At 36.3% G+C, this 23,544-nt stretch overlaps 1 protein-coding gene across 23 annotated transcripts in view; it reads right to left on the bottom strand.

Moving 5' to 3' along the window:
- Positions 1–23,544, bottom strand: part of kcnma1 (potassium calcium-activated channel subfamily M alpha 1) — a 305,326-nt gene that overhangs the window by 64,914 nt on the left and 216,868 nt on the right. For 4 of the 23 annotated variants that reach the window (XM_031906037.1, XM_031906041.1, XM_012966937.3 and 1 more), the window contains one exon: positions 14,495–14,662. The exons of 13 other annotated variants lie outside the window; for them this stretch is intronic. In XM_031906037.1, coding sequence (XP_031761897.1) covers positions 14,495–14,662 — 168 coding nt within the window. Of the gene's footprint in view, positions 1–14,494; positions 14,663–22,780; positions 22,790–23,544 lie in introns of all 23 variants that reach the window. 6 more of the 23 variants (XM_031906036.1, XM_031906040.1, XM_031906049.1 and 3 more) reach the window with 2 other exon arrangements.

The raw sequence follows: 23,544 nt of genomic DNA, 5'->3' as shown, positions 1-23,544 counted from the left end.
ACGCAAAAAAAAATCATGGTCTCGTCAAAAAAAAAAGTTTGTGCGGTAGCTGCATTTCACACAAACAGGACAGATTTGCTCATCACTAATGATAATCAATGTCAAATGTATGAATATAACATGTTCTTTTGTGAGTTTAATATGTTTTAGCTGTATAGTCGCATGGCATTATAAAACTAGAAAGGGAAGTTTGAGAACAAACTTCATGTTGGGTTGAAAAACATGACTCTCTGTCCACTTTCTCTGACCTTGGACCACAGTTATATAGTAAAAACCAATGTGCAAAGTTTGTGGACCCTGGTTTTAATAGTGTCTGAATGGCAGCAACTTAAATTTCCCCACTGAAAGTCACAAGTGACATCTGATTGGTGGCTCCGCCCTCTTTTTTCTAACCTGGAACTGCAGTTACCCAGTGACTAACTCTGCAAAGTTTAGGGACCCTGGGATTAATAGCTAAAGAACTGCAGCATTTTAAATTTAAACCAATAAAATTCAATGGATGAAATCTGATTGGCTGTTAGTGGCCCAACCCACTTTTCCTATTTTTGAACTGCAGTCCCCCAGTGACCAACTTTGCAAATTTTGGGGACTCAGGCATAAAAATTGTGAGACTGACAGCATTTTACACTTCACCATTGAAAGTAAATAAGTGGAATGTTATTAGCTGTTGGTGTCTCCGCCCACTTTTTTCTAACTTTGAACGGCAAATACCCAGTGACTAACTCTGGAAACTTTAACAACCCTGGAATTAATATTTAAATAATGGCATCAGTTTAAATATAATCCAATGAAATCTAATGGGTGGAAATGGATTTGCTGTTGGTGGCTCCTCCCACTTGTTCTAACCCTGAATATGTAGTCAGTCAGTGACTGACTGTGCAAAGTTTGGGAACCCTGACATAAATGTGTGAGAAAAGCAGCATTTTAAATTTAAACAAAAAAAAATCAATAGGTGAAGTCTGATTGGCTGTTGATGGCTCCACCTACTTTTTAAAACCTAGTGTAAAAAGTTTGGGGACCCTGGTGTTATTACTGTGAGAATGGCAGCAGGTTGAATGTCTGCCAAATCAATAGGTAAAATCTGATTGGCTGTTCACAGCTCCGCCCACTTTTGGGCAACCAGCAATCATCATATTTTCATTCAGTCTGATCCCATGACTGTGTGATTCAAGTTTGGGGAGTGTAGCCTCAAAGCTGTAAGATTGGCAGCAGTTTCAATTTCCCCATTAAAGTCAATGGGTGAAATTTGATTGGCACTTGCTGGCCCCTCCCACTTTGGGGTCATCCCACAAATGTTGCTGTTTCATTCGGGGTGACCTCATTTATTATGTTATTCAAGTTTGGGGGGTGTAGCTTCAAAGCTGTAAGTGCGGCAGCAGTTTGAAAATCTTCCCTGTCAAAGTCAATGGAAAAATTGGGGGGTTCGGAGCGGCGTCACAAAAAGACGGGGGGCGGGAAGCACAAGCAACCTGCTCCACTATAGGGCGAAGATGTGTGGCGAGTTTGGGTTTTTGGATGTGGGGGTCAGGCCGTATCACTTTCTTGGAAGAGGGGGGGGTCGGGCCGTACCATTTTTTTTGGATGTGGGGGTCAGGCCATACCATTTTTTTGGAGGGGGGGGTCGGGCCGTACCATTTTTTTGGATGTGGGGGTCAGGCCGTACCACTTTCTTGGAAGGGGGGGGTCGGGCCGTACCATTTTTTTGGATGTGGGGGGTCAGGGCGTACCACTTTCTTGGAGGGGGGGGTCGGGCCGTACCAATTTTTTGGATGTGGGGGTCAGGCCGTACCACTTTCTTGGAAGGGGGGGGGTCGGGCCGTACCAATTTTTTGGATGTGGGGGTCAGGCCGTACCATTTTTTTGGAGGGGGGGTCGGGCCGTACCATTTTTTTGGATGTGGGGGTCAGGCCGTACCACTTTCTTGGAAGGGGGGGGTTGGGCCGTACCTTTTTTTTGGATGTGGGTGTCAGGCCGTACCATTTTTTTGGAGGGGGGTTCGGGCCGTACCATTTTTTGGAGGGGGGTTCGGGCCGTACCATTTTCTTGGAGGGGGGGTCAGGCCGTACCAATTTATTGGATGGGGGTTCGGACCATACCACTTTAGGGGGACAGGGGTAATAATGATACAGTTTCATGACTAAAGATCGGACCGTACCATTAGCAGTTCTACTGCATCCAGCAATCATCATATTTTTATTCAGGCTGACCCCATGACTATGTGATTCAAGTTTGGGGAGTGTAGCCTCAAAACTGTAAGATTGGCAGCAGTTTCAATTTCCCTATTAAAGTCAATGGGTGAAATTTGATTGGCTGTTGCTGGCCCCTCCCACTTTGTGGTAAAAAAAAACCTTAAATGCGTAGTCACCCAGTCACTGACCAATAAAAATCAATAGGTGAAATTTCATTAGCTGTTGGTGGCTCTGCCCACTTTTCAAAACTAAAACTGCAGTCCCCTAGTGACCAAGTGTAAAAAGTTTGGGGACCACTTTGGGGTCATCCAACAAATGTTGCTGTTTCATTCGGGGTGACCCCATTTATTATGTTATTCAAGTTTGGGGGGTGTAGCTTCACAGCTGTAAGTGCGGCAGCAGTTTATAAATCTTCCCTGTAAAAGTCAATGGACGGGGGGCGGGATCACTTAGAAAAGCACAAGCAACCTGCTCCGCTATAGGGCGAAGATGTGTGGCGAGTTTGGGTGTTGTACCCCTAAAACTGTAGGAGGAGTAGTATTTAGAAAATGGGGGGCGCTAAGAATAATAAGAAGAAGCAGCGGAAGAATAAGCCAAAGTCAAAGAACAGTATGTTGGGGTTTTCAACCCAACATAATTCTGTGCTTATCAATATTTGAAATACATCCAAAAAAGATAAAGAATAACAAATTAGATGCTGCAATGCTGTGATTACCAATCTAACTTTTTGCACAAACTATATTCCATGCACAAACACATTGCCATCCCTATGGACATCAACTGTCTCCCCCTTTCTATGCCCCATTCCGCCTTTGATTTTTTTTAATCTTCTTCTGAAGTGTGTCAGCACTGCTCAAAATTTGCTCCCTTGATCCCATGTCCTTTTTCCACTTAAAGGGATATTATCATGATTTTGTTTATTCTGTAATACTATTACACTGTGTGCTTTGCAAATAATTCCTCCTACCATTTCAAACTCCAGCTAATTTCAAACTAATTAATGTTTGGGTTTTTTTGTCATCAATCTCAATTTACTGTGCATGATCGTTTGCTTGCAGTATGTTCTTCAGACACTACTGACTCTGGTATTCCATTCTTATCTTATTTTTCTCCTTGTCTTCTGTTGTGTGCTATTCTTCCTTCTGTCACTGTGTATAGATGTATATTCAGAGGTGCAGAAGATTTCTGAGCTAATTTTGAACCGAGTTGTTGAAACATACCATTGCCTTAAGGTCAGGGCCGCTCTTGCCATAAGGCAAAGTAAGAACCTTGCCTCAGGTGGCAGTGAGCGGGCAGTAATAAGGGATGGCAAAAAGCTGCCCCTGGTAACTGTAAGAGCCGAATTTTTATTTTTTAAAATGATGCACCTTCCCCCCCCAGGATCTGCTCCGATCCTGAAGAGGTAAGTGTGGAGCAGGTGGCGGGCCCCATCGGGGCTGCTGCATCAGATGGCAGCGGCCCCAAAAGTTCCACTGGTCAAGGTAACCATTACCTCTTACCGTATTTAATACATTTTAGTCTAAAGTTCCCATTGCCTCTAACTGTGTAAAATAGACTTAGGATGTGGAAAGCACTGTGCTACTTTTGTATGGCCTTTACTGTACACAGTGATTCAGAGATTCTAAAGCTAAAGTCACAAAGAGGTTTTTTTTCAACAGCATATTTTAACTGGCAGGCCAATCCTACTGATGTAAATTAAAGCTGCAATTAATATGTCCATCACTACTCCTGATAACATCAAATTAAACACAACCTGAGTTGATGCACATGAAGCATTCAAAGGTGGATCAACATTGCAAAAATCCTCACATGAGTGTTTTGCTGCTTGAGACAGGATATTTTCTCCACCCGCAACTGGCATCTAGCAGCATAGAAACACGAAGTGCCTATTATTTAAGGTACTGTAGTTGATTCCTTTAGGAGAGGTGTCAGGGAGAGCTATTATCTTGACACCTGTCCATTGTTCTGAGTCCAGCATGAACAGACAAGGCCCTTTTCACATTAGCTGGTAGTGCTAGGGAGTACTGACAACAATTTGCATGGCATCGGTAAAGCACAATTTAGGTATCCTGGGAAATAACTAGAATGTATTGCCTGATGTCTCAACTTTTTTATTATTAACATTTTATTATTATTAACACACATTTATAAACTGCCATATTCCACAGAACTGTACAATAAATAGGTGTAGATACCGAAAATAGAGAAGGCCTTAACAAGGGACCTGCTTATCAGAGATTACAATCTGGAGAAGAGATATAAAATAAAAGATGTGGGATTTTAAAGTTAAATACAGGTATGGGATCCCTTATCCGGAAACCCGTTATCCAGAAAGCTCCGAATTACAGAAAGCCTGTCTCCCATAGACTCCATTATAATCAAATAATTTAGAATTTTAAAACTGATTTCCTTTTTCTCTGTAGTAATAAAACAGTAACTTGTAGTTAAGCCCAACTAAGATATAATTAATGCTTATTGGAGGCAAAACAATCCTATTGGGTTTATTTAATGTTTTATTGATTTTTTAGTAGACTTAGGGGCTGATTTACTTACCCACGAACGGGTCGAATGGAGTCCGATTGCGTTTTTTTCGTAATGATCGGTATTTTGCGATTTTTTCGTATGTTTTGCGATTTTTTCGGATTCTTTACGAATTTTTCGTTACCAATACGATTTTTGCGTAAAAACGCGAGTTTTCGTAGCCATTACGAAAGTTGTGTAAAAAGTTGCGCATTTTTCGTAGCGTTAAAACTTACGCGTAAGTTTTAACGCTACGAAAAATGCGCAACTTTTTACGCAACTTTCGTAATGGATACGAAAAACTCGCGTTTTTACGCAAAAATCGCATTGGTAACGAAAAATTCGTAAAGAATCCGAAAAAATCGCAAAACATACGAAAAAGTCGCAAAATGTTCGTTTTCAAGTCGGAACTTTTCCAATTCGGGTCGGATTCGTGGGTTAGTAAATCAGCCCCTTAAGGTATGTCAAAACAGCATGTTTTCCCCTCAAAATATGGCATCAAATACTTTTGCTGCTGTCCTTATTCTAGCTCTTGCATATATATTCAGTTGTCCCTTAGATTCTGGATTGTTTCCCATTTTCATGAATACGGTCTGTAATATCTGGTATTAAGCAATCTCACTCTATTTTACCAAATATAAAGTTGCCTATGATGCTAAGATTCCAAAGCCCAACGTACCCTCCTCTGTTGTATGCTCCTGTACTTATTACATGATGCTGCAAATTCTCCCTCACTTAGTATCAACCATACTGTATAGATGCATCCTTGGTTTTTTTTTACCTTTCCAAATGAACTTTCTCTGTCTCTCATTCTTTGGTTCATATTAGTGTGGGGCTACATGTTTTTCTTGTACATTATCTCTTGGAGAACCTCATCTATTTACTTGGCAGTGCATATCATCAGCATGTAACTGATATCCAGATACACTACTGTTCAAAAGTTTGTATGCACTTATATAATGCCATCCCCTTGATTTGTGCAAATGTAATCATGCAACAGGACAACAATCTGAAGTATATTTCTAATGTAAGAAATTTGATGAACACAACTGTTAATTTAAATAAAAAGTATGTGGTGACATTTTCAATTGTTTGATAACTTGCCGTATATTATACTTGACTAATCTAAACTGGTTTTAGCTTAAAGTTGACAGAAAAAGTTCCAGAGGAAGCTTAGTATTAATACATTATAAACTGTTTGTGCGGTTATGCATTGTGGAAAAGAAGGAAATGGTGTAAATTAAAAGAGAGTGGAATGAGCAGAGACTGCTGTAACAGCCAGGATAATGTGAGTGCTGGGAACATAAGTGTGAGGGAAAGCTGGCAAAAACCTTCTACCATCTGAGGCATCAGTAACACAGAGAGAGAGACCCTTGAGCATGAACAGCAGATGAGATTGACTCTTTTATATAACAATCACTTTGCAGCACAGATATGGTGACTTGGGGGATGCCTCAAGCAAGAGTTGCTGGTGTTTGCTATTAAACATTGCTACATACAATTTATACCTGCCCTCACTGGATAGGTAATATCATAAAGGAGATGGATATTGTGCTCTACTCTCTTTAAAAGGGAATAGTCTTTACCTTATCCCCACTGACAATTTAAGCCCACCGTGTAACTCACAAGGTAATCACTGATTTTTCTCTCTCTATATTCTTTATATTCTCACTATATTTCCCTTTATATAAAAGAGATTTAATGAGTCTTAAATTATATTTAAGACTCATTTCCAATTTCCAGAAATTTTAAAGGAAAACTGAATTTTCAGGAATTGTTTTTGGCGATCAAAGGACTGACATGAATTGCACCATATGAAGTTTCTGGTGGTTGTATGATAATATATGAATAGTGATCACAACTTTCACAATCAATGTGAATGGTTTTAAGAATTTAAACAGGCTAGCCAGCCAATTTCTAATTAGAATAATAAAGGTGTTAAAACAGCAGTACCTCTCGACACTAATAATTTGTTTATTGGGGTGTTTTCAAAGTATTGACTATCAAGTCCAATCAATTTAATGCCACCTTGGTGAAAAAAAGTATCAATTTATATAAAAAACAGGAAAATTTCTAGCTGTTTTTCAACTTTGTAACACCAGTGTATATAATTAATAACACCTTCACTAACACATGAATTTCAGATCCAGGTCTCAAACTGCCACCTAACAACCTCCTCTTCCTCCTGGATGAATCAATACCATGTCAAATTAATTCTAACAAATACTCAACTAATAGCCTTTTCATCAAACCTTACTCTTCTTCCATTTTTAAATGTAATACTTTTGATATGCTTGCTGATTTTCTGAGTAGATTTCCCTACAATCAACAACTGAAATATATTTACCACTAAATACTTAGAACCCATCTTGATCCCTGATAATACATGTCAAAATTTACAAAAGCTCCTCATTCGTGCACACCTCACTACATCTTCTTACGTGTTTTTATATGTTACCATTGCCTTTATTTCCTTCATAGCCACCTCATTTTCATACCACTTCTGTCCACTGGCATCTCCCACAATAAATCATCCCTAAATTCCTTTAACCTCTTTAAAAATAAATTCAAATGCTAAGCATTTCATCAATAGCAAACTACAGTATCTGACTTGGTACATATTGGGCAATTCCCTACAATTGTTAACGGCTGTACTTATTACCTTCCAATTTGTATCCTTAAATTACACACTCTGATTGTAAGCCCTATGGACAAAGACCTTCTTCCTGCCAAGGGTTTAAAAATATAGCAGGAGTTGCAGGAGTCTATTCTTCTAAATTCACTAACAGTCATATCAGTTTGCTAAGGTCAGCAGCTAGCTCTGGTGCTATGGCCCCAATCTAATAGAATATTTGCCCATCTGCCCATCGCAAGGCACAGTATGATATTACTGTATTACAGTATTATATTACTGTTGTACCGTCATAATTCTGTTACAGTTTTTCTCTTAGAAAGGATATAAAAAGTCATTGTGACGGATATGAGATGATACACCTTTTTTAAAGGTACCTTTATACAGATCTTGTACCTCCAAACAAAAACGTAATTACATAAATTGTCTTTACTGTGTACATTATTTCAAAGGACAGTTTTCAAATAAAGAAATACCTCCTAGGAGCTAGAATGGTGCAGACATTTTGATTTAAGGAACAGTAACACCAAAAAATAAAAGTGTATCAAAGTAATTCATAGATTATGTGCTATTGCCCTGCACTGGTAAAAGTTGTGTGTTTGCTTCAGAAACTTTACTATAATTTATATAAACAAAGCTGCTGTGTATCCATGGGGGCAGCCATTGAAAAAAAGGAAAAAAGGCACAGGTTACATAGCAGATTACATATAAACTAAGTAGATTTCTATTGTATTCTACAAAACTTTTCTGTTATTGGCTGTGTAATGTTTCTAAAGATTTTCTAAACATTTCTGAAGCAAACACACAACTTTTACCAGTGAAGAACAACAGTATATTATATTTTTATTACTTTAAAACATTTTAAATTTTTGGTGTTAATGTTCCTTTACCAGACTGCAAAGTAATGTTTAATGCCACTGCATTAACAAGATTTTGTAGGGAATTTCCCACAATTTCACCCATAGGTATATGCCTTTTTACACTGGAAGTCTGCCGCTTGTTAAATCTGTAGACTTTGTATTAGCACTTCGATCCTAGCTCCAGTGAATGCGTTTTTTACTTTTTGGATTTGCCATGTTTTTGTGAATTAATGAAAGCAGGTTGTACTAGCACTAGATTTTTTCAAAATACAGCATAAAAATATAAAGGACAGGCATGGCACCCCTTATCCAGAAATACCTTATCCAGAGCTCCAAATTACATGAAGACCATCTCCTGTCCATTTTCAGCAAATAATTACAATTGTTATAAATGATTTCCTTTTGTTCTGTATAATAAATTATAATTAATAATGAACATTACCTTGTAACTGATTCAGACTAAGTTCCATGAAACTATGTTGGTGGCTAAACAATCCTTTGGTTTTTTTTAAAATATTTAAATGTTTTTAAGACTTTAGGTATGGTGATCCAAATTATGGAGATATCCCTTACCCAGAAAACCCAGGTCTCAGACATTATTATATATATAATAGATCCTATACCATCTCCATACATAGCATTCTCTTAAATACAACTGTGTCATAATTACCAAGGCAAAATATTTAAATGTAATATCAGTGCATTGCTTCTTTAAAATTGCTCCCACGCTTTTTCATCTTAGGTCACCAATACTTTTGCTTCGTATTGCTTTTATTGTGTGCCAAGACAGGAGGCACCAGCCAGTGTAGTGTGTGCAAACCAAACATCTGTTTAAATATGAATTGCATCTTCTTCACTAGAAGATGATATGACTTTACACTATATATTTCCCCTTGTTCAGCTTTTTTTTTCTTATTGTTCCAGATTTACCCTGGAGGATAAACTTCCCTGTCTTAACTATGCCCACTCCCAAATGCTAACATAAAATAATTATGGAAATTCCTGCTGAAATATACATTTAGCATATGCAGATGGCAGAGCCTGCGGAACAGATGCTTGAGCACAAACTTCCATAAACATAATCAGATCAAGTCTAATGGTGTGCGGGGCATAGAAAGCCAAAAGCAGAATTGGCAGAAGAGTGCTGTGTATTATTACAAAAGGAACTACCTTGCATATGCTGAAACTTTACTATCAAAACTAGACAGTCAAAAAAAATCTAACCTCAGCAGGAGGTGTTGGCTAGAACAAGGGTTTGTACACTTTTGAGGCCTATCTCTGGAATAAGAGCAGGAAAAGATACCTGGTAACATGATCATGGAAATTGTTGGTCTAAATATTACATATTGTATGGAAGTGTTGTCCAATTACTGTGGTACTAAAGGCTGGAATTTTTCTGACCTAATTGGTTAAGGGCCAATAATGGAAGCCAGTTTTGACCAGTCCCTTTTTAAAAACTACACCTACTTAAAACCATACTCATATTATCACGAGAACTTTTAAGATCATATCCACATTAATGGTGGTAACACAGCAAAAAAAAAAACAAATATTGGTGCTCACTGAAGGGATATCATCCATCACTCATGGGTGAAATAAAGTTCATGAAGTCATATTAAGACACACCCTTAAATCCATATGCCTCCTTCTCCCCTGTGGATAGCATGGCAACCCGCAGCACATAAACACCTTAGAGACCATATAATAACTATTTTCAAATGCAAACAAACTCCCACCAGACTCCCCTCCCACAGGCAGAGTATGACAAACACAGGCAGAATAGGGCCAGCAGGGTATGGCACACACAGGCAGCATAGGACAGGTAGACTATGGCACACAAAGGCAGCACAGGACAGGTAGAATATGGCACACACAGGCAGCATAGGACAGGTAGAATATGGCACACACAAACAGCATAGGGCAGGTAGAATATGGCACACACAGACAGCATAGGGTAGGCAAAGTATGGAACACAGGCAGGGTAGAATAGGTACAGACAGGGCAGCAGACAGGGAAACCTATCAGGATCGTACAGGTGTGAGCAATGCAGGGCCAAACAGGTGTGAATAATACAGGGGTTTACAGCCTTAATCTGAGGTGTTAACAATGCAGGGGCCAATTAATCTCAGTACTGATACCATTTAAATCTTACACAAAGGTAAGCAGTCACACTAACCAGACCTTTATATGGGGCCAAAAAAGGGGCCGCGGCCACCAGTTGGAAAGCGCTGTGTATGGGATGATTACCTACCATTTACCATACATTATGGGGATATCAGAAGCCACTATGGAGTTTAGTAAGGTTTGAAAAGCGTCCCGTGAAATAATGATTTTATACAGAGTAAAGATAATTTAGGTTATTAATTCTTTGTTTGAAGGTATGTGATCTGTATTAAGGTACCTTCTAACAGAATATATGACAAATGTCACAACAGTAACATATTACTATGTCTTACAATTATGAGATGGGCAGATCTGCTATTAGCAAACAAAACGTTCACAACTGCATTTACCCTAAGTGAATTTCTGTGGTGCAAAAGTCTCCTAGACTTTTTTCTACAGATCTGCTACCAGATCTGCTATCAGGCCTAAATCACCTGAGCACGCTGCTGACCATAGAAAATCTTAGCAAAATGACTGCTTGTGAATACAGAAGAATAGACTCTCAATATTTTGACTATTTTTGGTAGAGGAATGTATTCTGCAACTCCTGCCATTATGTCTCATAAGAGTTCTTATTGCTCTGGCATCTGGCTATACATACATCCAAAGTATGCAGGCAAAATGTACTGTGCTATTAGGTTAAATTACCAATAGCCTGTAATTCTCCAACAGCAGGCTATTCTGCACAGAAAAACAGGCAGAGTCACAAAAACTAGACAAGGCAATACCTATTTGTGACTGGTGCAAAAGGCAAGCATATCCTTGGCATAATGGCATGTCAGAAGTGAATACAATCTACTTACATACAGAGGGTCAGAACCTTGCAATCTAGGTTACAGAATGTTTATATATTTACCATGAGAAGATCTATATTTAGCCTTTTATTTTATAAGCCACACCCACAAGAAAATAAGCCACGAGCCACTTTTTTGTAAAACTACAGAATATTTCATCAACTTGGCAAGTCTACAAGAATGTTAACAAAGTAGTTTAACATAACACTGCTTTTGCAAGATATTTAGCCTTTTGTCTACCCCATACCATTCTCCTATCTGGAATAAATATGGAACAAATGGGAGTTATGCAAAGAAAATCTTTTTTTGAGCTATCACAGTGAATGCAAGGATACCTAATGCATTGTCAAATGTATTATCAGATTGTATGTTAGGTTTAAATACAAAAATGCTAAAGGTTTCTGTGGTGTTAAGATACTGAGATTGGCACTACATACGATTAAGAAATATCAGAAAATGGGGGCATTAGTGTTTACATATAAAAGAGGGTGCATACAACAGGTCTTTTAGAACTGAATTTAAAGACCTTTAATGTAAAAAGGAATCTTTGACTGTTTGGAGGAGAATATCTTGACTAGTACCTCCTTTCCAATAGATTTCCTGTAGTGAATCTGTTACGGAAAAAATGTGCAAAATGCGGGTACCGGGCAACTTTTCTTATGCAACCACACCTTTTTTACACTGCTATGCCCATTTTTACACGACTGTGCCTCTTTTACGCGACAACATATTTTTTTGACACAGGCACCAATGCCAAAATGCAGACTTTTGCTGCAAATCCATGCCTGAATTAAAAAATTAAACAGGGGTTTCTAAAAATGTAACAAATGTTTTAATCTGAAATACCTGATTTTTTTTTTTTTTAGCAAACAGTAACAATCATTACTGCTCAGTAAAAAACTGCTCAGTAAAAACACTGGGGCTTCATTTTTTAAGCATACACCCACTGAACCCATAGGGCTCTAGTTTCATATCATCATAAAAAAAAATGTGCAAATCTGTTGGACCCCCACATGCAGGATGAACAAAATTCCTTTTTTGTTCTTGCTGTACTCTGAATTATATTTACAATATCCCCAGTGCATTTATAACAAAGAGCTATGCACTTTAGTGTAAATCTGCTGTCACCATTTCTAAAGTGGAAGAAATTTCTCTGTATGAAACTACAGAGCAATTACATATATATTACAGGCAGGTAGGCAAAGCAGTAACTGTGGAGCATATTGCATATGCTTCCCCATACAAACAATAAAAGGTGAGAATTTAACAGCAATTAAAATAAAATGCTGCATCTTATGAATTGATGGTACTATGTTTGCTTTCTATGAAAAACAATCAATCAGACACCTATTAGTGGTCTTTATATATACTGTACTGTGAATGGCAAATGATTTCACACTCTATTTTCATTATATTTACCTAATCAGCTGGTGTTTTACTTGCATGTGAAAACATAAGGCTTTCACTTAAAGGGTAATTGTGCCACCTGGTGGTCATGAGTTGTTAAGCACGTTTCTTACAAGTTTTACATTGTAAATGCGTTTATTAGATTCTCAGTTATATGGTGCAGCAAAGTATGCAGTGCCTTTAACCCTTGAAGTGCCAGACACACTGGCTGTGGGTAGAAACTGCACATTTACCCTTTGATCAAACAGGAACACATAAACATTGAATCTATGTAAAAGCTTTCAGGTTTTTATAGTGATTTGCTTTATAGAAGCATTCCCTCACATACACTATGCTGCAACATTTGCCACACAATAGTTTTCATTTAAATTGAATTTATATATTTAAATATTAATTCTACTTCTGTGACAAATAGTTATAAACAGTATATTCAAGAAGTGTTCCATAGTGAAATATTAGTAGCAGTGCAATGCAGGGTTATAGAGTTTGATCGTATGTATTTCCACAAACACGTGTACAGTATGTGAGTGAAAGAGAGAGAACGAGTGTGTGTGTGTTGTGTGTGCTACATTGTGGTTAGTTGTGCTGTTTAAATTAATTGCTCCTGTGAGACTGGATATAAGAAAAGCCTGTAATGATCTAATGTTTCTTAACAAGCATCTTGAGCCCTAAAATCAAAATTCTAGAAACAAAGACGTCATTATGGTTTTCCCTTATGTTAATTAACCACAACTAGAGAGATGTCTAGAGGGTGAAGAATGAAGAAATATGATCGAGGCAAACTTCACTGCTTCCATAAGGACCCCAGCTGTTTCTGATTTTAATTGTGGAAACGCTCTAACATTCAAGTCTGGTCAGGTTTAATGAGAGGCTTACACATCTTCCCTTAGCTTGTGTTAAGGCAGACCTGTCAGGACAAGCTCTTTCCATGGTCAGACAAAATACTTATCATTAGTCTGATTGCTGTTGAAACCCATCTATACAAAGCTATTTGACTGTGTTGTTACTGGACTACATGACTCCATTTTGGTGTTGCTACTCTCAAAACAGAGTTGGAATGCATTGATAAAGCCCGTGCTTTTGTGTAACACTTTAATCTCATACACGCAACTAATGTTTTTTTTGTGTTCAGTTTTAAAATGATAGTGCAAAAAGTATCTTACTGTGTGTAACTTTCTGTACCTTTCTGGCCCATAATAATAAATACTTTGTTTTTACAGAAGAGTAAAACAAAAGCTCAAAGGAAACATTAATATTGATGGCTCTTTTATCTACACAAATGGACAAGCTGATTCCCCTCTAAAATGCATCGACGCTAGGAGATAAAACAATTTTGATACAAAATGACAATTACAAGTAATTTAAGCCAGGATTTAAAAATAAATAAATAAATAAATATATATATATATATATATATATATATATATATATATATATATATATATATATATAGATATCATTTTGAACAAAATGTGCTTTGCATTTATCAGTAGTCTAGTGACTGACATGGAATACCATACAGTTGATATAAAACAGGTGCAGTCAATGCATCAGAGCTCTTTCTTTTTCTCCAAAGTAACAAAAAAATTGGAAGTTACCTTAAGGAAATTAAAAAAATAATATCTATCATGGCCTCTTAAGATTTAGCATAACTTCTTTGGCATACGGTGTATTGTCTAACTTCTCATCTACATATTGCCAAAGATTATGGAACTTGACTTGTAATGGATCCTGAAATGCAAATGTAGCCAAACCTTTTCTGCCCTCCTCCAGGAGGAAGAACATTAAAATTATTTAGGAAGAGAAAAACATCAGCCCTTTAACATAATCACAGGAACACAAGTCACGATACAAGACGGTAGCGATGTCACATGTACATACAGGCTCACATACAACACTATACATAGAACGGCATGGTTTAAAACTTACAGCCACGTAAACTGGTGGAGAAATCATTAACAGAGACAGGAGAAATTGGGAAGGCTTGTTCAAGGGTTCCCATGTTACTACGCAAAGTGCCTGACATGCAAGAGCAGTCTATCTCAGAGCACCCCATACAACATGCCTGTATCAGCCTCTTGCGGGTGGACATCTTGGCTAAAATTCATGGTCACAATGAGAGGGGAAAGGAGAGGAAGAGTGGTAGATTAATGCAAGTTACAAAAGAGACAAACATATATATTCACACATATATATATATAAATATATATCTCATTAGACACAAGATGCAGCTCAATGTAGTTATGAATAGCAAGGCATTTTCAACTAAGCTTATTTGGAGGATGGTTTGTGAGGGGAAATTTTTTAGGAAGAGTAACTCCTTGGGTGACAGAGAGACACCTCTCTGGAACCCAAGATGTTAAAAATATGGAAAGTATTAGATAAGCAGTTGTCAAAACTGATGAAAAAAAGGCAGAAAGGTGAATACTTTTCTTCGAAAGGCTCGCCACCTGACCTGCAAAATGTATTTTTGCAAGAAAAAACACAGTGTAGTATATGCTATAAGTACTATATGTTGTGTAACATAAGGAAACAATAAGCAGTTTTTTTTATACAGTAGTGCCTCCAGCACTTCATTTAAATGCTGACAGAAATTGTGAACATTTCTAAACTCTGAAGAATTTGGGGGCAGGAAATCTGTGCTGTCAGACAGTTATACTATTTTGTGTATACAGCTTCATTCATCCTTTGAGTTTCTGGTAGAACACAGAAATGTACAAAATTAAAATCACAGTTTATCATAAAATAGAATACTTTGTACAATCAGTGCTGTTATATATTAGAGCATAATAGTGTTTATCACCGTATAGTTACGTAAAATATGTTCTGTTCACTTAATCACTGATCACTTGATCATTACAATATGTATACCTTGATTCAAGGGTGGCTCTATATAAAAACAGCCTTATATAAAATACATGAAGGAATGTCCAACTTGCTAAATACCAAAGAAATAATTTTCCTACATTACAAATAAGATGTTTCAATAGTGGCTGGCATTTCCAAGAGGCCTACAGAGTGCGTAGCCTAAAGGGTTATGAAATGGTGAAGGGATGATTAAGTTAAAAAGGAAAACTAGATCTGCTACTGATCCTAGGAAATTCACAGGAATTAATGGTATATATGGTTTATGTGGAGTTCCATGCAACCAATATCATCTCATGCCACATATATCCCTTCACACTTTCCATAGTGCAAGTGTTAACCAGAAAGCATTCATGAAACATGCAAAAATTACAAATGCAAGAAAAAAAGTGTCCCAGGCCTCTACACTATGACAATGTTTTTTGCTTTTTTTTGGGGGGGGGGGGGGGGAGGGATGAAGGAGAGTTACATTTTTTTACTACCTCAAAAAGTATGGATGATCCTTCTAATATAAAATATAGTCCAAGACCCATATATATGTAGTATTTGTTCCACATCCTTTGGTAGTTAAATGTGTGGATCATGAGCCACTGAGAATGGTTGTATATATTTACTGCTTATTCTTGTCTGATGATCTTCCATAAGGTTTGTTAAAAGCCACAAACTTTACTCTGGGCCCCAGTAAAAAAGTGTAAAGTAAAGTGTGTGTGGGCTCAGAAGGGAACAAGTGTTTTGAAAAATTGGCACATTTACTAAAGCCTTTTCTGGCCTTATTACATTTTTAAATATTTAATCACAATTAATTTCACCGAGATGGAGTTCAGTGGCAGTGCTAAAACACTCCCTACTAGTTGAGTTAATTTTAATGCAATGCTCATCTATGAGGAACCTACCAAAGCTGTAAAAAAAGATTTTCTATGTTAATCCATATTAGTTGTAACACAGAAAATTATTTGACACAATTGTAACTTCTTTCTACAATCAGTAACTGTCATTACAGCTCCTAATAATAATAATTAGATAAGTAAGAATGAGTTGTTGGCTACATACTCGTGTCCAGTTCATTTATTTTGGTTATTTTCAACAATACTCAATGGTAATTGTTACATGCGTGGGACCATAAAATTTTAAATGATGCATCCATGTGGCAAATGATCCACAATAGAATTTTCTTATACCTTAAATGGCACTGCATTTGTTTAGTGGTCTAGTTGACTAATAACACACAAGTCTGTGTGACTACATTTTATTAAAATCGTATACATCATGGGGCATATTTATTATAATGTGTAAGCCAACAGCACCAGTGAAGTTGCCCATAGCAACCAATCAGCAATTAGATTTGAACTGTCCCCTAAAAGTTAGAAAACAAAAGATCTGATATGCATCTACATGTTTTGGAGAAATAAATATGTTTGTACCAAATAAGATTTTGTTTGGGATTCTGCTGATCTGAGCACTATTTGCATGAGTTTGCCTTATCATTAGTTCTTACCTGAACTGAATTCAAACCCTAACAGTGCAATCTTATATGGGCCCATATAGGGGCCCCTGCAGAGGCCTGTAGATTTTTAATTTTTGTAGATTTTTTTTAATTTCTGTAGATTTTTTTAAATTTCTGTAGATATTTAATATGGTTTAAAGCTGGACCCTTCGGACTGAGTTGGGAGTTTATGGGCCCGTGTAGGGGTCCCTTTTGAGGCCTATGGATTTTAAAGCTTAAGCTTTTTTTTGCTAATTCAGCTTTTTTTGCTAAGACTGCTAATGCAAAAATGACCCTTAGGAGAAAAAGGGTCATTAAAGACATTTGATTCGTCTTACTTGAAGATGATAATTAATTTATGTAAATGTAACCCACTTTGCTATTGCCTTATATTGATGTAGCATGTAATAAAGGGCCTCACTGAGAAAGAATTTGGATTAAAAATCTAACATCACTAACTCTATTACCTGTTGAATTCTTCCATTATTCTCAATTTTTTTTCTACTGGAGGTTGACAAAATTATGAAATAATAATAGCAGAAAATAGTCTTTAAATCTTCCTTTCAATTACATTCACATTACAAAGTTGATAATTATTTTAATTTTAATGTAAACCTTTTCACACTTTATATATTGATAATTTCTGCAAAATAGGAATCATTCTCTTGGTTTATAAAGAGGCCCACAATAAGAATAAACCCAACTTTATAAAACACTTTAAATCAGTGCATCTAATCAATATATTCAATGGATTGTTTATTATAGGAGGAAGTGTGGAAGCTGGAGACACTTTTATCAATGTGTAGAAGAACATGACAAAAACATAATGTAATGAATAGATTCAATAAAACACAATAACATTGTGGAAGTGATGGCCCACAAACACTGCCAACTTCAAATTTATGCAGAGCACTTACACATCATGCATTGACTAAATTACACTTGTTTACCGATAGATGAACACACACACAGTGAGACAATACAACATAAATATCACAAGAGAACATTCTGCACAGAAAAGGTACAAAAAGTAAGCCCTGGCACCCCTACACTTATTTACTACTCACAAAAATCACACCTTGACTAGTCACCAACATAAGAGATAAAATAGAACAAAACATACGAAACACATACCAAGACATACACATGACACAACATTTGGACTCAAGTCATAGAGATGTCACAGTGTCACTGCCGGCCTCAGAAATGCCCACAGGCTATTTTTTTTATTGTTGATGGGAAATTCTTTTTTGAACAATAGCTAATGTGCTAAAATCTAGAGATTATTCTTTTGATCAGTTCACTCACAGACAATAGCCACATAAAATCCATCAGGAATGGGAGAAGCTACATTCATGTTCTTAAAAGTTTCTCTTTTTTTTTTTTTTTTTTTTTTTGGTAAAAGAGAAAATATCCCAGGCTCTGACAACATATATGTTCTGCTGGTTTGACATTATACAGTAAGGAACAGAAAAATATCTGTAATTGTTCCCACCAGAAGGGCAATTAATAAAATATTTAACTTAAAATATTTAACTTGTGTTCCAATTTTGAAAGTGTATGGGGCTATTGCCTAGATAACCTGCAAATTATATGCAACAAAAACATTTGAGGAAAACACAAGGAAAATTGTTGTTGGCAGGCACTCCGATAACCCAAAAAAAGTGTCAAAAAGCAGCCATAATGAGTAAAAAATGTAGTTTATTTAATCCATATTGTTTTATATTTAATTCATATTGTTTTATATGGATTAAATAAACTACATTTTTTACACATAATATGGCTGCTTTTTGACACATTTTTTTGGGTTATCGGAGTGCCTGCCAACAACAATTTTCCTTGTGTTTTCCTCCATTGCGGCTCCCTAAGCTGAAGGTCTGGGGCATGAGCACCCGGACCCACCTAAACAAAGGGTAAGATTTTTATATACGTTGCCCAAATACTGTGATTACCCCATGTGATGTTATGGATCTCCTATGTATTCAACAAAAACATGCTTGGTGGGTTTGCAAGCACAGGGAAAATAATTCTCTAAAACAGGCTTTCAGAATATCCTTACACAAAAATTGCTAATGTGTCAGGGCAAGTAGCTCTGAAAATAATTTCTAGTTTTGAGATAATATGTAACTATCACAAATACCCTGCAAAAGTAATTCCTATAGTGTTTTTTTAAACATCCTATTTAGGTTCACCTTTAAATAACTTAATATGTTATAGATTGGCCTGTTCTATATTGTATCTTTAAGCATGGCTTTTCAACAATTTATTTTCATATTCTATCTCTTTCTTTCTTGCACTTTGCTTTGCTATATGGTTGTGCACTGGGTCAGAAATGTTTTGAATCTCTGCAAAGGCATTAGAAATATGTTTCTCCAATATAAATAAAGAATAATGAGAATTAATATTTCTTATTTTTCAGGCCCACTCCAACACATCCTACTATATAATTTTCTACGTGCAGCTTAGTTGTTACTAGCAACCAGATAGTTGTTCCATACAGTAACAATTTGTTGGTCTTCCTTTAACTGTATGTGTTATCATTTATGTTTGGGAAGTGCCACCAACACAGCAACACACACAAAAGTCTACTTGCATTTTTATGGGATATAGTCTTTTCAACACTATTTATATTTATATTTGATACAGAGGTTATATTAGAAGCAAGTCAAGCCATTCATTTAAACAAAAAGAAAAACAATAGAAACTAGGAAGCTAAGTTTAAAGTAAATGTAAAGACTAAATAAAGGGTTTTTCTAGGCGTTTAAAGGACAGTCACGCCTAATAAAAGAAAACATAATTCTAAGCAACTTTTCAATGTAAATTTATTGAAAATTTGTAGTGCTTTAAAAGTTATTGAAAACTACATTAGCTTAATGCCTGGTTATGGCTTTTTAAACAATGTTGCAAAGGACAGTCTCCTCCAGCAAGACAGGTCTTTAAATCTGCTGGCTTGTGTTTGAAATGTCAGAGCCACCAGGGCAGAGAATAGAAAAGGCCAGACAAACACTGCTTTTCATTGCAATAATATATACAAATAACTTAAAAACCCATTACAAATTTGTAATAAATGTATATTGCAAATAAGCTTAAAATTATGTTTTCTTTTACTGGGCAAAAAATATTTTTTGGGTTGCTTTGTCCTTTAAATATATGTATGATTGAAAATCCAATATTCAGAATTTAAATATATTATATACTTAACCAAGGGGAATTAACTGGGGTCAACTGCCATTCAAGGTTTTCTAAAGAACTATACAAACTTTTTTTATATACCTGTACAGTACATTTATTGCTAATAGTTTATGTCTGTATGCTGTATGGACAGATAAAAAATGTAATGGCTAAAAAGAGAACTTTCTCAGAAAAGTCTGCTTATTTTCAGTTCTGATCCATGTGATTGTGTGTGTTTAATCTATCATGGAGCTTAGTGGGGCATTATTTTCTTATACTATGATAGCAAAACAAAATAAAGCTCTTATACTAAAAAGTTCAAATATACCCCCTTTCTGACATAAGCTTATGCAGCTAGGGTTATGTAAAAAAAAAAAAAGGTGCACTATACCCAATTCTCTGCTCGCAGGGTCCATTCCCCTTTTTTTTTATTTTGAAGTGGTGACTTATGAAACTGTGAGCCTATGGGGCTGATTTCACTAAAGTCCGAAAAAACAATAGCACGTGTTAAAAATATTATAACTTCTTATATTTTGAGAATTAACGATCAATTCACTAAAAGGACACTTGTCTGAATTAAGAAGCGATGTTATTGTCGTTATTTATCTGGCGATTACATATTTTTAAGCGTTATTTTAGCACACGCTATTATGCATGTAACCGTTACTTTCTGAAAACTACTGTTCTGAAAATTACCATTTCCCTGAAAACTGGAGGATGCATCACTCTAGGACCAACACATACTTTAAAAAATACGACTGCAAACTCCATCTTGTCAGCACAGACATAAAAGTGAAATTTTGTAGCTGAAATACTAAAACACTGGAAAGATTATAGCAAAGTTTACTGGTAATGGGGAGATTAGAAGAACTTGTAAATCTAAGCTCTGAGCTTAAAGGTTTTAGGAGCAGTAACCCATAGCAACCAATTAGCAGGTAGCATTTATTGGTCACCCATTTAAAAGCAAACATCTTATAGTTTGCTATTGGTTACTTCTCCTAGGCAAAATTATTGCCTTTTATTACATAAGGGAGCATATGTTATAATAAATTATTAGGGTCATGTAATATACAATGGGCTTGATATGAAGGAGCTTATATTTAGGATGCTTCACTGAAACCTTATCATAATAGCATAACGTTAAACCCTGTTCCTGAACTTTCAAGTTTACCTACACTTCAGGGACAGATTGTTAAGCAACACATTTTTTTCAAATCTTAACCTTAAACCCAGAAATGTAGGTACTACATTGCTGGCAGTTAGTTACTTCCCCTACCAACGATGTAGTACCTATATAATTGGCAAGGTTTAGTCGAATTAACACTAGATATATTACCCTAAAATTTGGCCTGCATAAATATCCTTTTATCTGAATACTAAGCTGCGTAAATAAAGAGCAATATACTGTATGAAGAATTCATAAAAAAGAAAAAAACAAATGTTTAAGATGATAGATTGACAAGACAGCACAGTATATTTGGTAGAAACAGAATACTAAAACACAACACAAAACCAATTTTTAGATATACTGTACAAGTATGAATACAAAAATCAGAGACTTCACACATGAAGGCTTGGGTTGACTTCAAAATACAGCAGCCCAATTGGGATTTGTAGATTTCTTAACTATATCACTTGGATGTCTGTTGGAACGGACCCACAGCAAGTAACAGTTGTTTTGCCTACTGCACAAATTAAAAACCCACCATATGACAATCAGCTATAAAACCTTTTTTTAGCTAGTTATTGGAAAGAGGTAAGCTGAAAAACCAGTACAATAAAATGCTGTAAAACTAAAAGGTGGGTCATGGAAGAGAACAAAGAAAATAGTTGTTGGTAGGTGATCTAGGTTACATTGGAGCATCTTTCATTTGCTCCTAAGGAAAACATGGCTAAAATACAGATAACTATGATCCCATCCCAAACACATTGTATGAATTAGATTCCTTGGGTATTTTTATTATTTGAGATAGAGTAATGAGGGAGCTGTGTTTGATTATTGTGTTCACTGTATTTGAGGTGTGGCCTACTACACTGGAATTTACTGCAAGTCACAGTGGGTGAGCGATTGCTGTCATCTATACAACAAGCAGCTACAGTCACCTTGAATGCATTTCAATAGAATGTCAGTCCTGATACAGAATGCATTTGAAAAGTTAATGATGGATAATCGTTAAATCACTCTGGAACAAAAAGTTGTAGTAACAGAGCACAAATTGTTTTAAGATCTATCTTTGGTCATTGCAGCCCAATAAAGAAATATTATCTGGGTATTTTCCTTAATAGTCCTGTTTAAAAGAAATTAAACAAGTGATTCTAAAATAACTACCAGTGGGCCAAAATATACTCTGGGGTTATTAGTGTATGAACTCTATAATGCCCAAGCAGAAACTGTTAATGGAAAATTAATTTAAAAAGAGATAAGAAACCCTATCTTTTTAGTCCTGCTTGTGTTGTTCTGTTAAAGCAAAATGTGAAACTGCTGTATTTTCTCCACAATCTCATTAAGCTGTGGAAAGAAAGTGAAACAAAAACATGAATATGCACACTGTACGATACTTGTGATGAAACAGACACTAGAATTGATCTCTGTTGACCAAAGACCAGTGGAACCTCCTCAGCAAAGAGGAGTTAACACAGGAATAGGGAGATCAATGTACTACAGTCTCACTATAACAATATCCTTGTTTACTCACAATAAATAACTATTAAGGGACATCCCATGGCAGCAAAAATGACCAAATAAAAAGGCAAATGGAGGCAAGGCAGGGGAAAAGACAGAGCAAATATTAGAAAATATACATGTTTGTATGTGTCTTTTACATGATTATAACCGCCAAAGGGTGGCACCAAAACACTAGTTTATATGAGCGTATCTTATTTAAAGGGGCTGTTCACCTTTGAATTAACTTTTAGCATGATGTAGAGAGGGCTATTCTGAGACAATTTGCAGTTGGTCGTCATTTTATATCATTGGTGGTTTTTAATTCAGCAGCTCCCCAGTTTGGAATTTTACCAGCTTTTTGGTTGCTGGGATCTAAATTACCTTTTGTTGCCGGTGGAAAGGCATTTAGAAGAGAATAGTCCTACGCATCCTTTTGGTTTTCCAAAATCCCACAAAGTTGCCTGCAGGAGGAAACCTTAAGCGACTTTGGAAAACTGAAGCAATGTCTAGGGCTTTCCACCGGCGATTCCCTTTGTTGGCAGTGGAAAGGCATTTTAGAGCGATTAGTCACCCACGGGTAGCAGAGATAGATCATGGGCCGCTAAACCACTCTGTAGGACATTAGCTTTATTTACTATAGATATCGTTGTTTGTGTGGTTTACTGTGGTTTTTATTGTTTTATAATCTCTTTTTATACTATTTTGACTATTACTACAAAGCAAATGAACAAAACATACAGGGGGCCACAATACACAAAAATAGCTTAAAAGTGTAGGTTTATCTTAAAATATTTT

Source organism: Xenopus tropicalis, chromosome 7, assembly GCF_000004195.4.
Source record: "Xenopus tropicalis strain Nigerian chromosome 7, UCB_Xtro_10.0, whole genome shotgun sequence".
In the NCBI taxonomy this organism is placed as follows: domain Eukaryota; kingdom Metazoa; phylum Chordata; class Amphibia; order Anura; family Pipidae; genus Xenopus; species Xenopus tropicalis.
Note: the sequence above shows the minus strand (reverse complement) of the source record. Positions and strands in the feature narration are given on the sequence as shown.